Source organism: Electrophorus electricus, chromosome 16, assembly GCF_013358815.1.
Source record: "Electrophorus electricus isolate fEleEle1 chromosome 16, fEleEle1.pri, whole genome shotgun sequence".
NCBI lineage: Eukaryota > Metazoa > Chordata > Actinopteri > Gymnotiformes > Gymnotidae > Electrophorus > Electrophorus electricus.
Genome location: NC_049550.1, coordinates 15,806,438 through 15,820,509, shown reverse-complemented (window position 1 = coordinate 15,820,509; position 14,072 = coordinate 15,806,438). Strand labels below are relative to the sequence as shown.

The window sequence follows — 14,072 nt, the reverse complement described above, 5'->3', positions numbered from 1 at the left end:
ATCATGAACTAATTTGGAGTGTCAGTATAAAATTACCATTGACAATTCTGTGTATTCTAGTCTCAGGCATAAACTTCATCTAGGACCATACAGTGGTGTTCTTTACTTCTCAATGATGAACTGCGGTTTATTTAAACATTTTCATCTTTAAAATGGGATGGTGAAAGTGTGTTTTTTTTTTTATTTTGTTTTTTTTACATCACTGCCACTACACAGTTCAATATGTATTATTGACCAAACTCATTTAATCAATGGTGGTGTAATATACTTTAGCACAAATGTGAACTTTTTCCTGACAAACAGACCCCACGGTTCCTGTGCACAGTCACTCATTTCTGCTAACCCCTCCCCAAACCCTGCTACAAGTTTTACAGTGCTCTTCTCACTTTTTGGTTTAGCTCAGATTCAGCTCAGTGTTCTGCAGTATCTGCTGGAGTTAGAGAGGAGAGAAGTGAAGCTGTAAGAGAACTCCCACTCTCTTATGGGGCCCAGACTCCTCTAATGACCTTTTTCATGCATCATATGTTTCAGAAGCTTTTGTGGGTGATTTGAATGTGAATTATAACCAGCAGATACCATGTTCCCTAAAGGAATCCATAGAGTTTATGAATGGAATTTACACATAGCCAACATTTCTTTGGCTGAAAGAGGAATTCTGCATCACACAGTTAAGACTGTGGAGAAGCCTGAACTATGTAAAGGCACTAATGACTCAGGCAGGGACTAGTGTTATATAGATAAATAGTTTAAAACTGAAAGAGCAAAGTACATTTTGTAATTATTTCCATATTTATTTTTATCCTCAGTTTATTGGTTTGGTTTGATCACATACACACACACACACACACACACACACACACACACACACACACACAGACAGACAGTGCAGTGATAGTAATCAATAAACAGAAATGTTTTCTCCATGAATGTGCAGCCATGGCAGTTGCTGCATGTGAAGACTGAAGCTCTCAGTGGACTGAACCACAGGAATAACACCCACAGAGTACTGTGAGAGTGTGTGTGTCTGTGTGTGTGTGTGTATGTGTGTGTGTGTGTGTGTGTGTGTGTGTGTGTGTGTGTGTGTGTGTGTGTGTGTGTTTCTTTGTGCATGCATGTGTGTCTGAGTCTGCACCAAGGAAATGACGCCCACGGAGCACTCTATGGTCTGTGTGTTTGTGTGTGCGTATATACTTTTGTTCATTTGGGGGTGTATATATATATATGTGTGTATGTATGTGTGTGTGTGTGTGTGTGTGTGTGTCTGTGTGTGAGTGTGTGCGCACATGCATTTGTTGAAAAAGGAGAGAACAGTGCAGTAAAAGAGGAAGATAATTTTACATTAAAAATAACATCATTAAATACACCACAGAAAGTTCACAAGTTTAAAACCTCAAAGCTGTTTCTTCTGAGTTTATTTTCTTCTGTTCCCACACTGCTGATGAGACTTGGTACAGTGAGGTAAGAAGAGCTCTTTATTAACTTACATTTGTTTGTTCAATTTCCCTGTAGTCTGTGCTTTTAGTACATAATGAAAGGTCAAGAGAACATTACCACTCTTCATGAACTCTCATCCACATGTAGTTGTAGAGGACTTGGAGTTGGTTTTGGATTTCAGTGGTGTTATGTGGTCTGTTTGTGTTCCTGATGGAGAGAATGTGTGAGTGAAAGGAATGAAAAAACAAGCAAAAAATGTGTCAAAACTGTGTGTCAGGGAAAAGTGAATGTGAGAAGAGTGTGTGAGTGAGTGACAGAGAGGAGTCTTAATTAGGACAGTCCAGGAGTTATTATTATAGTCCAATTTCAGGAAACAAGCAGTCAGACCCATCTGTGAATTAGTAATGAAAAATTTACATTAGGAACAAAGATAAAGAAACCAGGAACAAGAAAATAATGTGATGACAAAGAAAGACTTACAAAGGGCTAACAAGAAATTGGTGTGGAACATCACTGCTCCCTCTGTACACAACACTCAACCAACGATCTAGATTTGGGTTTTTTTGTTTTTTTATTTATTTATTTTTTTTTTTCCTTTAACACTCTGGTCTTCTACCAGAGGCCTGGTGGTGTGACAGAGTATTTTCACTGATTGAAGCCTTAAGTGCCTCAATCACCACTGGGACAACCTTGGTGTTAACACACAAATTTGAGGTTGTTCAGATTATATGTCTTGCATATGTTCCTGTACATGGTCTCTGCCACTTGGTCAGGTCTCTTAATATTTGCTTTCCCTGCTGGCATCTCGTGCTCCTGCTAGTCTCAGAGGCTCCTTAGTACAGTTTGCCTCTTGTCTGGTGTAATGCATCCCTGTTACAATTAAAATAGAGCTTAGTTCTTGTATTTTTACTACCATGGTCAGTGATTTTGTGCTGTCCTTCAGTCCTGCCTTTTCTAGACATTGGAAGGATCGTCTTATGTCAGCCACATCTGCTACCTGTCAGTGGTAAATTCCATGGAGGGAATCCTGACATGACCCCAACTCTGTATCCATATTAACTATGTCCCCTGACTGGGAAATGTCCTCATCAGCTCATCCTTGGGATCTGGTGCTTGGATTTATTCATGGGTATTTTGTGTCACACCCTGGACAGTGGCGTTGAGCTTTTTGTCTGGTGTACAGTCCTTGGATTTTGGATCTTGGGTGGTAATGAAGTAGATTTTGTAACGCGGTGGCCCGAGTGCCGAGGGGCGTGGAGCAGGACACAGACTCAATCGACATGGACGAACATTTATTACATACAACATAACGGCATTCACATACAACACAAACACATCTGACAATAAGGAGACTACTCTTGACATCAACACGCCACACCAACAATGACAAACGATACTGCACACACTAACAAGGGGTTAAATACACAAACAAGACGAGGTACAGGTGTGTGCAGGCGTGGCCACAAACATATCCTCCCAAGTCACATGGCAGGCCAAACCCCACGACTTGCGGGAGGCGAGCGTTCCATGACAGATTTTCGTGAGTGGTGACCTCTGGTGCTAAGAGTCCTGGGTCAAGTGAACTCTGCCATTATGGTGCTGCGAGTGCTCATGGGAAAAAAAAATCTGTAATAATTCTACTACACTAAGTTCTCACCTCTAAGTTTACATATTTAGAATTTATATTAGGAGTGAAGAGTTCTACTGGAATTCAGCACATAATGCCTGTAAGTTCCAAGTTTATTTTTCAAACCCTTCGAGACCTTTTGAGCAAAGTAGTGAGACATGAGTGAAATGTAACAAAATGTTCATTTAAATAAGTAACTAATAGACAAAACAGGAGTGAGCTGAGGAGAGCAAATAAAAAATATTTGAAAAGGGCAAAAGGATTAAGTAGTCCCTATGGCTTGCAAGATGTTTACTTGGAAATAAAAAGATGCCTGTGGGCTTAAACAAAGAGAATGAAATAAGGTACATATATGTGTGATGATCAGTAAGTGGGTGATTGGAAACGTGGAAGTGATTCGGTGGTCTGATTGGTTGAAGGGCTGTGATTGAAAGTGTGTCTGATTGGCTGGGTGACAAGTAGTGGTTATGAGTGGGTGATTTTGTGTGTGTGTGTGTGTGTGTGTGTGTGTGTGTGTGTGTGTGTGTGTTTGGCTGGGTGTGGGCTGGAGCATGACCCCATTCTTCATCTTTTGGGTGGGATGAGAATAGACCTCCTAGAACAGACCTGAACAACAAGCACTCACTACATACATATTGGCCACTTCAGTCTTCTACACTGCTTAGGACATAACAAAACTGTTATTAATACAATATGTATCTTATTTTTGACTGTGTAAATACATTTGTATGTAATGGTGAGATGAGGTGTTAAAATAGTTGGTAGAATGGTTATGTGTTTTTTTTTTCTAATCACAATTGCTTTCAACTTGTTCATTTTCAGACTGGACAAGAATTCCTCTAAATCCTTTTCTGATTCAATCTAGACTAAATAGCCCTCAAGAAATAAAACTGAACTGAAATGAGATGACAAGAGCCAAACTTCCTCAGTAATACAGTTGTGTCATCAGATCAGTCTGACTGATATTTGAAACAGTGTAAACAGAAGCAGAAATGTGATGAACTCAGCTGTGTTGTGTGCTGTTGTGTGTCTGTGCAGGTTTGTTTAATGATGTCACTCAGAACTCCTCTTCTAACTCTCACTCTCATCACTCTGTTCATGTCTCTGGGTAAGACTGCAAAATGTTATTTTTCTTTGTAAAATTTCCTATCATATCTAGTATAAAGATTTTCTGAAACAGTGTTCCCATTTAATGAAGTTAATTTACATTGGTTACCAAAGCCCCCCACATCCCCCACACCACTGCTACAGAGCTTGCTGAGTGCTTTGTGGTTTTTCTCAAGTTTAGGGCAGCCTTAGATTAAGAGCACACTGTGCTAAGGTTAAAATTCACACCACTATAACTACAAAGTGCAGATATATTTTTGTTTGTTTTTCTCTTTACTCAACCTCATATATTATGTGACTGAGCGTTAAGTTGTTCAGAGTCACTAGTGTCCACTTCTCCCAAGCTCCTCCCCCACCCTGCTACAAGCTCTTCTCACTTTGTGGTTTAGTTCAGAATCAGCTCAGAGTTCTGCAGTAGCTGCTGGAGTTAGAGAGGAGAGAAGTGAAGCTGTAAGATAACTCCCACTCTCTTATGGGGCCCAGACTCCTCTGATGACCTATTCTATGCATCATATGTTTCAGGGGTTTTTGGAACAGAATGGAGTGTGAAGTACAAACAAATTGAAATATGTGCTTTAAAGGGGTCCACAGTGTTTATTAATAGCACTTACACATACCCAGCATGGCTGGAAGTGAAAGAGGAATTTTGGGTTAAAGAGCCATTCAATACAATTCAGGACACACCTGTATATTGCAGACCCACTAATGACTCAGGAAGGGTTCAGTGTTATGTAGATAAACAGCAACACTTCTCCCTCAAACTGATTAATGTAACAAAGGAGGATGAACATGACTACCGCTTCAGAATCAAAACAAATGTAATCAATCAAAAATGGCTGGGAGATCCTGTTAAGATCAGTGTCACAGGTGGGTTAAATCTTTAATTCCCCATTTTCTAAATGTGATGCATAGTGTCCCTTTACCCAGATAAATTTGAGTCTTGAAGTTCATTAATGCCTATTTTTAACTATGATGCACATTCTCACTTCATGTAAAGGCATTTGAGTTTAATTAAGCTGATTACTGAGAGTGGTTAAACTGATTAAGGGTTACTTTGATATATTAGTTGTACTATACAATTTGTTTTGCTTTTATTTTTTTAACAAATCCAAGACAGTTTCATGACACCAGAATAATTTTCTTATTTGATTGAAGTTTTCCTGAATGATTTAACAGCTGTTTAATTGTGATGGACTTCCATTCGTTTGGTTTGATGATTCTCTCATTGTATAAGAGCTCCATGTGAACACTCCTCCTGAAGTGACAGAGAGAGAAACAGCAGTTCTGAACTGTACAACCACCTGCAGTCTGTCTGACAGTCCAACATTCATCTGGTACAAAAATGGACGTCCTTTATCCTCCAGTACAAACCCACTCCACCTGCAGCCAGTCAGCAGTGAGGATGCAGACAGTTATATGTGTGCTGTAAGAGGATATGAACATCTCCCCTCTCCTGCTCAAACTCTCACTGTCAGATGTAAGTTTACATTGCTTTTTTTATTTGTTATAAACTTTGCTTTTCTACATTACATCCAGTATTTATAGAAAAAAAAATTACAGAATAAAACTCCACTAACAGTTAAATAATTATATTTTCTTTATAATAAAAGAGAAAAATTACATTTAAAGTGATGATGCCTACTAATAGATTCTCCAAAGAATGTGTCAGTGTCCATCAGTCCCTCTGGTGAAATAGTGGAGGGTAGTTCAGTGACTCTGACCTGCAGCAGTGATGCCAACCCACCTGTGCAGAACTACACCTGGTTTAAAGAAGGAGGAACCTCACCTGTAGGATCTGGACAGACTTACAGCATCATCAGCATCATGGCTGAACACACTGGTCTGTACTGCTGTGTAGCTCAGAATGAACATGGAGCTCTCAATGGAACTGTGACCATCAGTTCTAAGAGTAGGTGGTAAATAATTAGAGAACATAACAGTGTCCATAAACTGATGACAGACTAAGTCATGGTGATGATCCTGTTCCCTCAGGAGGTCAGAGTTTGTCTGCAGTTTGGTCTGCAGTAGGAGGAGGAGCCTTTCTACTTCTCACTGTTTTCATCTGCATATACAGGCAGTTATAATTATAAATCAATATATACAATAAGTAACTTAGAAGGTATTGCTACAATAATGAAAAAAAATAATGATCTCCTTTCCATTAACCAAAGGAAACAGAGAAATCCCAGTGAAAATGATAAAGATGGAACCACACAGGTAAGATGACAACTAGTAGCAGTAATCTCTTTTGGAATTGTTCCCTTTATTGTAATTGAGCCCCACACCTACCACATCACCTCAAAAATGGGAAATATCTTTACATGCACAATTTACATAAAATAGTCAGTGTACAATGCATTAAGTATTGATTTTCTCACTCCTCCATAGTTATTTGCCATCTCCATCAATGTGTCTCCCCCAGGATGATGTGCAGTATTCCACTGTTACACCCAGCAGTTGCAGACCTGTACAGGATGATGTCCAGTATCCTACATTCAGGGTTCAGTGTGACAGTGTGATCAGCACTGACCAGCAGGGGGAGCCCCAGTATGCCATTGTTACATTCCAACATCATACTGTTGCCACTGGGTGAGTTCTATAAGTAAGACCCATGTAGTGTAAAGTTGATTAAAGAAGCTTTCCTTCACCTGAAGAGACAAAGATCTCCAAATTTCTGCATGGAGATGAAAATGCTGTCCGCAGTAAGTGCAACGTTGAGCAGAAATGGGTTATAGGAACAATGTTGTAGCTCCATCTTCTGGACAAAAACTGTTTTTGTGGACCGTGTAGTTTATTACAATGCATTACATATGTGACTGTGATCATGTATATTTATTCTTTAGGTCACCAACTCAGAAAATGGAGAAAGCTTCAGTGATCTATGGCAGAGTAAACCCTCATTAATGGGTCTCTAGCATGGGTCTGGTGCACAATTTTGGGAGAGGTACATCAAGTGTGTCTAGGGGGCGCTCATGAGTACCCCTCATAGATAATGAAATAAATGTCACTCTCCAGTGAAAGGAGTAAGGCTACAAGTGTGAGTAATGGGACGGGCCCGTGGAGTTTCTTTCCCTCCAGTCCTTGTATAGGGGTCTCCTCTTTAGCCTTTAAGACAAACACATTACTCTGTGGTGTTAAATGTTAAATAACCAAGACAATCAGACACTAAACAGATACAGGTGAACATGGGAACAGCGGAAACTAAAACAAGGAGTGGAATAAAGGAACAGACGGGGGCGGAAAAAACTAAACTAAGGCATGGGTCAGGGCAGCGCAGGAAGACCGGGAAATCGTGACATCAGGGACGCGAGGAGGGTGGCCATTCGTGACAAACAAACGCTGCATAACCACTGATGTATATTGTCACAGGACGTTTGAATCGTGATTTGTTTTTCCAAGTTCCCGAAAAACTGGATATTTGGATATAGTTCTTCATCGGACGATGCTATACTTTCTCTTTCTCATCAGAAAACTTTAGTTTTATTTTATTTAAAAGCTTATTACTGTGACGGTCGCGACGGCAAGGTCGAGTTAAAGAGCTCTTTATTCTCCATGGTCACATGAAAACACTCACAAAATGGACAAAACACAAGTATACTTAATATGAGGACCCAGGGTAAGCGATGCACGGGATGAGTCTCCCGTCTGGCTTAGTCTACTAATGTGCAGCGCCTTCTCCAAGAAAAATATGAAATGCGAATTAAAATCTCCAAGTGGTCCATTGTCGTCTCTGCTGTTGTATTATGGCTATTGTATTGTGTAACGTTTAATTTTGCTTTTAGTGTTAATTCCGTCAAATATATTATATAAACCCATCTAAGTGTTATTGTTTTCCTCAGTATTCAGAAATTGTGCAAGGCGAATCCAAATCGCCAAAAGTGCTCTCATAGAACGTCTAGCCGACGTCGGCACGATGTTTACGGTTTGCTTCTGGGAAACGTAATACAGAGTTCGTTTGCTAACATGCTTTTAGTGATTTAATGATTAAGTGAAGAATGAATTAATGACCGTGCCGGGTGTAACAGAGACTATTTAGTTATGTCGAATATATATTTTCAATAAATATCAAGTTCTTTGCTTTGTTTGTAAAGGTAATTGGATTTATTATATATATTCATAATTTTAGTAAAGTAAAAGTAATCTAAGTCACATTTAAACATTCATCACCCACCATTACTACTAAACTTCTCAGTGTCTACCATTTTTTTCAAACGATGTGACTAGATTTAGTTGAATAGCTCCTCCCTTTCCATTTTGCATTGCATTATGGGACAATATTGTCCATACAAACCATACACAGAAATGACTGCTTCTAAGTATGCAATTGGGATGCATCCATTAGAACCATCCAACTGTTAGAGACACTTGTAATGACAGCCTGCTCAAAACTATTTTGAAACATATTGTGTCAGCCAGCTTCAGTTGCGTAATTTGATTTGATTTTATTACAGTAGTGGAACTGACATAACTGATCATGACTTACTGATCCTTATATTCTGAATTGCTCCTAATTTTCTAAAAATTGGTGGGGCGGGGGGTTAGATAATGAGATGTTTCAATTAAACTCTCAGTACTCACATTTAATCAGCAGTGAAACTGTTCTGCCAGTAAGTTTAAGCAATTAATTAATAATTAATAATTTCCCACCAGAGGGTGCAAGGATGCGTTCTTCTAGAGCAGAATGTTTGATTATCATCTCCCTCATAATGCAGGCTGCCCATTTACATCCTGCTCTCATTTGGTCTGAAAAACAGACCCATGAATTGAAGAGTAGGGATAACAGTGAAGTTTTGTTTTTTGTTTTTTTTGTAAGTAAAATGTAGTCCTTTGCTTGTATATAATGTGACACACACGAGCTATTTCTTTGAGCTTGTCTAAAGTGTTATTCACATTCTCACTTTGGCTCAGTGCTTCTTTCTGGAGGTCTGGGGTGGTGCAGTGTCATAGACTGAGGTTGTCTTTAGCTTTATTTGTACTTTGATGACAGCTCAAGGCTGACGGAGGATGGCAGCAGGTGACTACATTTAATATTTTTGAAATTCACTTTTCACAAATATGCATATTTCTTATTTTGCATTATCACAAGCTATAAATAAAAACTCACTGGAACATATTTTGCTGCCTGTTTGCCATGGCCTTCTTTCTCAACACCTGTTTAAAAACCACATGAGCATGCAACAAAGCTGCTTTAGCCAGGAAGGTCAAGCACTCCCTAAAAGAGGAAGGAAATAAATGTGTTAACCACATCTAGCTTTTTAGCTTTGTGCTGCCTCTGTTCTTATCATTTGATATTTGAACACTGGTGATCAGTCTTGTCACAGAACGGTAAGACTCTTTCTTTAGGTCACAACAGTATTAATGCAACATCAATAAAGATTAACAGAATGTAGATTAACAGAATAGAGATTTTGGTTTAATTTCCTAGAAAATGATTGTCTAATTATCAACTAATTTGCAGAACCAGTAGAAAATTACCATTGACAATTCTGTTATTCTAATGTCAGGCATTACCATCATCTGGGACCGTGCATGGTTGTTCTATGATTCTGTGATGGACTGCTGTTTCTTTACATTTTAAAAAATATTTTCAAATAGGATGGCTAAAATAATTTGTGGTTAGAACACATGGTCTTGTTACTTAATTCTGTTGTGAAAATATTCATTGAGACCAAGATACATTCTAGTGTCCAGTCCTACTTTGCTAATAAAGTGATTTATCATTCTGGTGCAATGAAAGTACATAGTGGGGGGGAGGGGGTATTGTATACACCGTCCATCAAAATGATTTATAGCTTGTTTTTGATTGATTGACAGCTGTCAATCATGACACCCACTTACACCCAGAGCTCTACATGGTCTTGCACCTCCCTACCTAGCTGAACTCCTAAACTCATACTGCCCCACCCACTCCGCTCTTCTGATGCAGGTCTCCTCTCCAGCATGACACCATATGAGAATAGAGCTCCTAGTACAGACCTGAACAACAAGCTCTCACTACATACAGTTTGGCCACTTCAGTCTTCTACACTGATTAGGACATAACAAAACTTATTATTAATACAATATGTATCTGATTTATGACTGTGTAAATACATTTGTATGTAATTCTGAGATGAGGTGTTAAAATAGTTGAAGTTGTTTTTCTTTTGTTAAAGTTGGTAGAATGGTTTTGTGTTTTTATTTTTAATCACAATTGCTTTCACCTTTTTCATTTACAGTCTGGACAAGGATTCCTATAAATCCTTTTGTGATTCAATCTAGACTAAATTGCCCTCAAGGAATAAAACTCAATTGAAATGAGATGACAAGAGCCAAATTTCCTCAGTAATACAGTTGTCATCAGATCAGTCTGACTGATATTTGAAACAGTGTAAATAGAAGCAGAAATGTGATGCACTCAGCTGTGTTGTGTGCTGTTGTGTGTCTGTGCAGGTTTGTTTAATGATGTCACTCAGAACTCCTCTTCTAACTCTCACTCTCATCACTCTGTTCATGTCTCTGGGTAAGACTGCAATCTTCATCAAAAGTTTATTATATAAAGATTAATAAGTTAAAATATAAAGATTTTCTGACACAGTGTTCCCATTTAGTTAATTTACATTGGTTACCAAAGCCCCCACATCCCCCTCACCACTGCTACAGAGCTTGCTGAGTGCTTTGCAGTTTTTCTCAAGTTTAGGGCAGTCTTAGATTAAGAGCACACTGTGGTAAGATTAAAATTCACAACCCCACTATAACTACAAAGTGCAGATATATTTTTTGTTTGTTTTTCTCTTTACTCAACCTCATATATTATGTGACTGAGCGTTAAGTTGTTCAGAGTCACTAGTGTCCACTTCTCCCCAAGCTCCTCCCCCACCCTGCTACAAGCTCTTCTCACTTTGTGGTTTAGCTCAGAATCAGCTCAGAGTTCTGCAGTACCTGCTGGAGTTAGAGAGAAGAGAAGTGAAGCTGTAAGAGAACTCCCATTCTCTTATGGGTCCCAGACTCCTCTAATGACCTCTTGCATGCATCATATGTTTCAGGGGTTGATGGAACAGAATGGAGTGTGAAGTACAAATAAACTGAAATATGTGCTTTAAAGGGGTTCACAGTGTTTATCAATGGCACTTACACAAAGCCAGCAGAGCTGGGAGTGAAAGAGGAATTTTGGGTCACAGAGGATTTCAACGCAAATGAGAACAAGCCTGTATATTGCAGACCAACTAATGACTCAGGAGGGGTGCAGTGTTATGTAGATAAACAGCAAAAGTTCTCCCTCAAACTGATTAATGTAACGAAGGATGATGAACATGACTATCGCTTCAGAATCATAACAAATGTAGCCAAACAAAAATGGCTGGGAGATCCTGTTAAGATCAGTGTCACAGGTGGGTTAAATCTTTAATTCCCCATTTTCTAACTATGAGGCATAGTGTCCTTTACCCAGAGAAATTTGAGTCTTGAAGTTCATTAATGCCTATTTTTAACTATGATGCACATTCTCACTTCATGCAAAGGCATTTGAGTTTAATTAACTTGATTATTGAGAGTTGTTAAACTGATTAAGGGTTACTCTGATATATTAGTTGTACTATGCAATTTGTTTCTCTCTTATTTTTTAACAAATTCAAGACAGTTTCATGACAGCAGAATTATTTTCTTAATTGCTTGAAGTTTTTCTGGATGATTTAAAGGCTGTCTAATTGTGATGGACTTCCATTTGTTTGGTTTGATGATTTTGTCATTGTCTTAGAGCTCCTTGTGAACACTCTTCTTGAAGCAATAGAGAGAGAAGCAGCAGTTCTGACGTGTACAACCACCTGCAGTCTGACTGACAGTCCAACATTCATCTGGTACAAAAATGGACGTCGTTTATCCTCCAATACAAACCCACTCCACCTGCGGCCAGTCAGCAGTGAGGATGCAGGCAGTTATAGGTGTGCTGTAAGAGGATATGAACATCTCCCCTCTCCTGCTCAAACTCTCACAGTCAGAGGTGAGTTTACAATGTTGGTTTCATTATATGATTATCTGATTATTGCTAAGTTCATTTCATTGCCAATTTCAGCTCATTTCTCAGTTAAAATGTAAAAAATACAATGAGGTAGTAGTCTTATTAGAATTATATATATATATATTATTTACTTTGAGTACATGAGGCATTTCATTACTATAAAATGCATTATCCTCATGGTGTTATTGTCTGATTTAAGGTGAAGACATTAGTAATGGTGGGACAACTATACAACATCTCCAAAATCAGCTCTTAGAACAGTAGAGGATACAAGTCCATTAATGAACCTGGATATAAACACTACGCAGCTGTAACCCTACATGTCTTTGCACCACTAGTTGATGCAGATCATGCCTGTAGTCTGTAGTCTGTAGCCTGTAGTTGGTGTCCATCAGTCCCTCTGGTGAAATAGTGGAGGACAGTTCAGTGACTCTGACCTGCAGCAGTGATGCCAACCCACCTGTGCAGAACTATAACTGGTTTAAAGAAGGAGGAACCTCACCTGTAGGATCTGGACAGACTTACAACATCACCATCAGCTCTAATAGCAGCGGCTGGTACTACCGTGTAGCTCAGAATGAACATGGGATGCTGAAATCAGCTTCAATAGATGTCACTTTAAAGGGTGAGACAGACGGACAGTTATGTTTCATTTTTCATTCATCAGTTCATTTACTTATTCCTTTGCTAATCAAATTACAAAAGCCCTATATTGTGTTTATGAACAATAGTGTGTGTATGTCTGTTTCTCTCAGCAGGTCACTTCTACATTTTGCCTGTAACTGTTGGAGTCAGCCTCTGTGGGATTGTACTTCCTCTCTCAATAGTTTTATTTGTGAAGAGAAAAAGTTTAAGAAGGTAAAGTGAAAGATGTTAATATAAATTACATGAATAAACGATAACTTTATAGTACCTTATTTCTGTTCCTTTCCAAAAGCACTTTATTAATATGGAAAATCTTTAAAATATGACTAATATCATAAATACAATTATATGAATAATAATGTTTATTCTCTGTTTTCTGTTTGGATGAACACTGACATTTGGGGATTTTTGAGCTCAGAGGCAAGATGAATCTGATTATGGGGTGAGCTATCACAGAAATCCAGATATATTTGTCAATAAGGAGTCTTAACCCTGCTAAAGAGTTCATAGAATTCATGTCATGACAAATCAGAGCCTTGTAATGACAGTGTCAGTCTTAGTTCTGTATCTTTAGCATTTGAACTATAGAATCTTGATAGCACTCTAGAATCTTTTTTGAGATGGGATGTGTAAAGCTCTTGTCATTTTTACTGAATTCTAGATGAATACTACGAGACACAGCTTTCTTACATTACCATGACTATGTAGAATCCAGAGGAATATATTATTAAGTTTAGATATGGCAAAATATACAGGTTTTTTTTTGCTTTTCTTTCAGTTTGTTAAGCAATATGAAGATGTGTGTGTGTGTGTGTATTTTGTTATTCCAAATGTCCTTGTGATCTGATATTCTTTCCTGTGTTTCCTTTTATAGGCCTTAAGGAAACAACATTAAGAGAATCATCACTGAGAAATCAAACTTGCAGCTGTATCCCAATGCAGTCAGAAGAGTGAGAAATATAGAGGGGAAGAGAGATGCACGATCACATGTAGAGTACACAAGTATTATTTCCTTCAAAAGAAAAGCTTTTCAGTGTTTTACATTAATAATTAATGGAAAAAATGTTGCAGCCTTTCATTTTTTTTGGAATGTTGGAAAATAACCTTGTTCCTATTTTGACAATCTAAATAATTAATACATCTAAATAAAAATCTAAATAATTTTTGTTCATTCAATTTTTATCTAGTCCATTAATTTTAATCTAGTTAAAATACTTGAATGCAGTTTCCTCAAAAGCATCATGATGTTTATATTTTGTTCAA

General features: G+C 38.3%; 1 protein-coding gene across 1 annotated transcript in view; it reads left to right on the top strand.

The window, feature by feature from the left end:
* Nucleotides 1–4,710: 4,710 nt before the first annotated feature.
* LOC113568983 (B-cell receptor CD22-like) overlaps nucleotides 4,711–14,072 on the top strand; it is a gene marked incomplete at its 5' end in the record, with an annotated part of 140,556 nt that continues 131,194 nt past the window's right edge. The window contains 3 exons of the mRNA XM_035534544.1: nucleotides 4,711–5,035; nucleotides 5,403–5,645; nucleotides 5,817–6,068. Coding sequence (XP_035390437.1) covers nucleotides 4,711–5,035; nucleotides 5,403–5,645; nucleotides 5,817–6,068 — 820 coding nt within the window. The remainder of the gene's footprint in view (nucleotides 5,036–5,402; nucleotides 5,646–5,816; nucleotides 6,069–14,072) is intronic.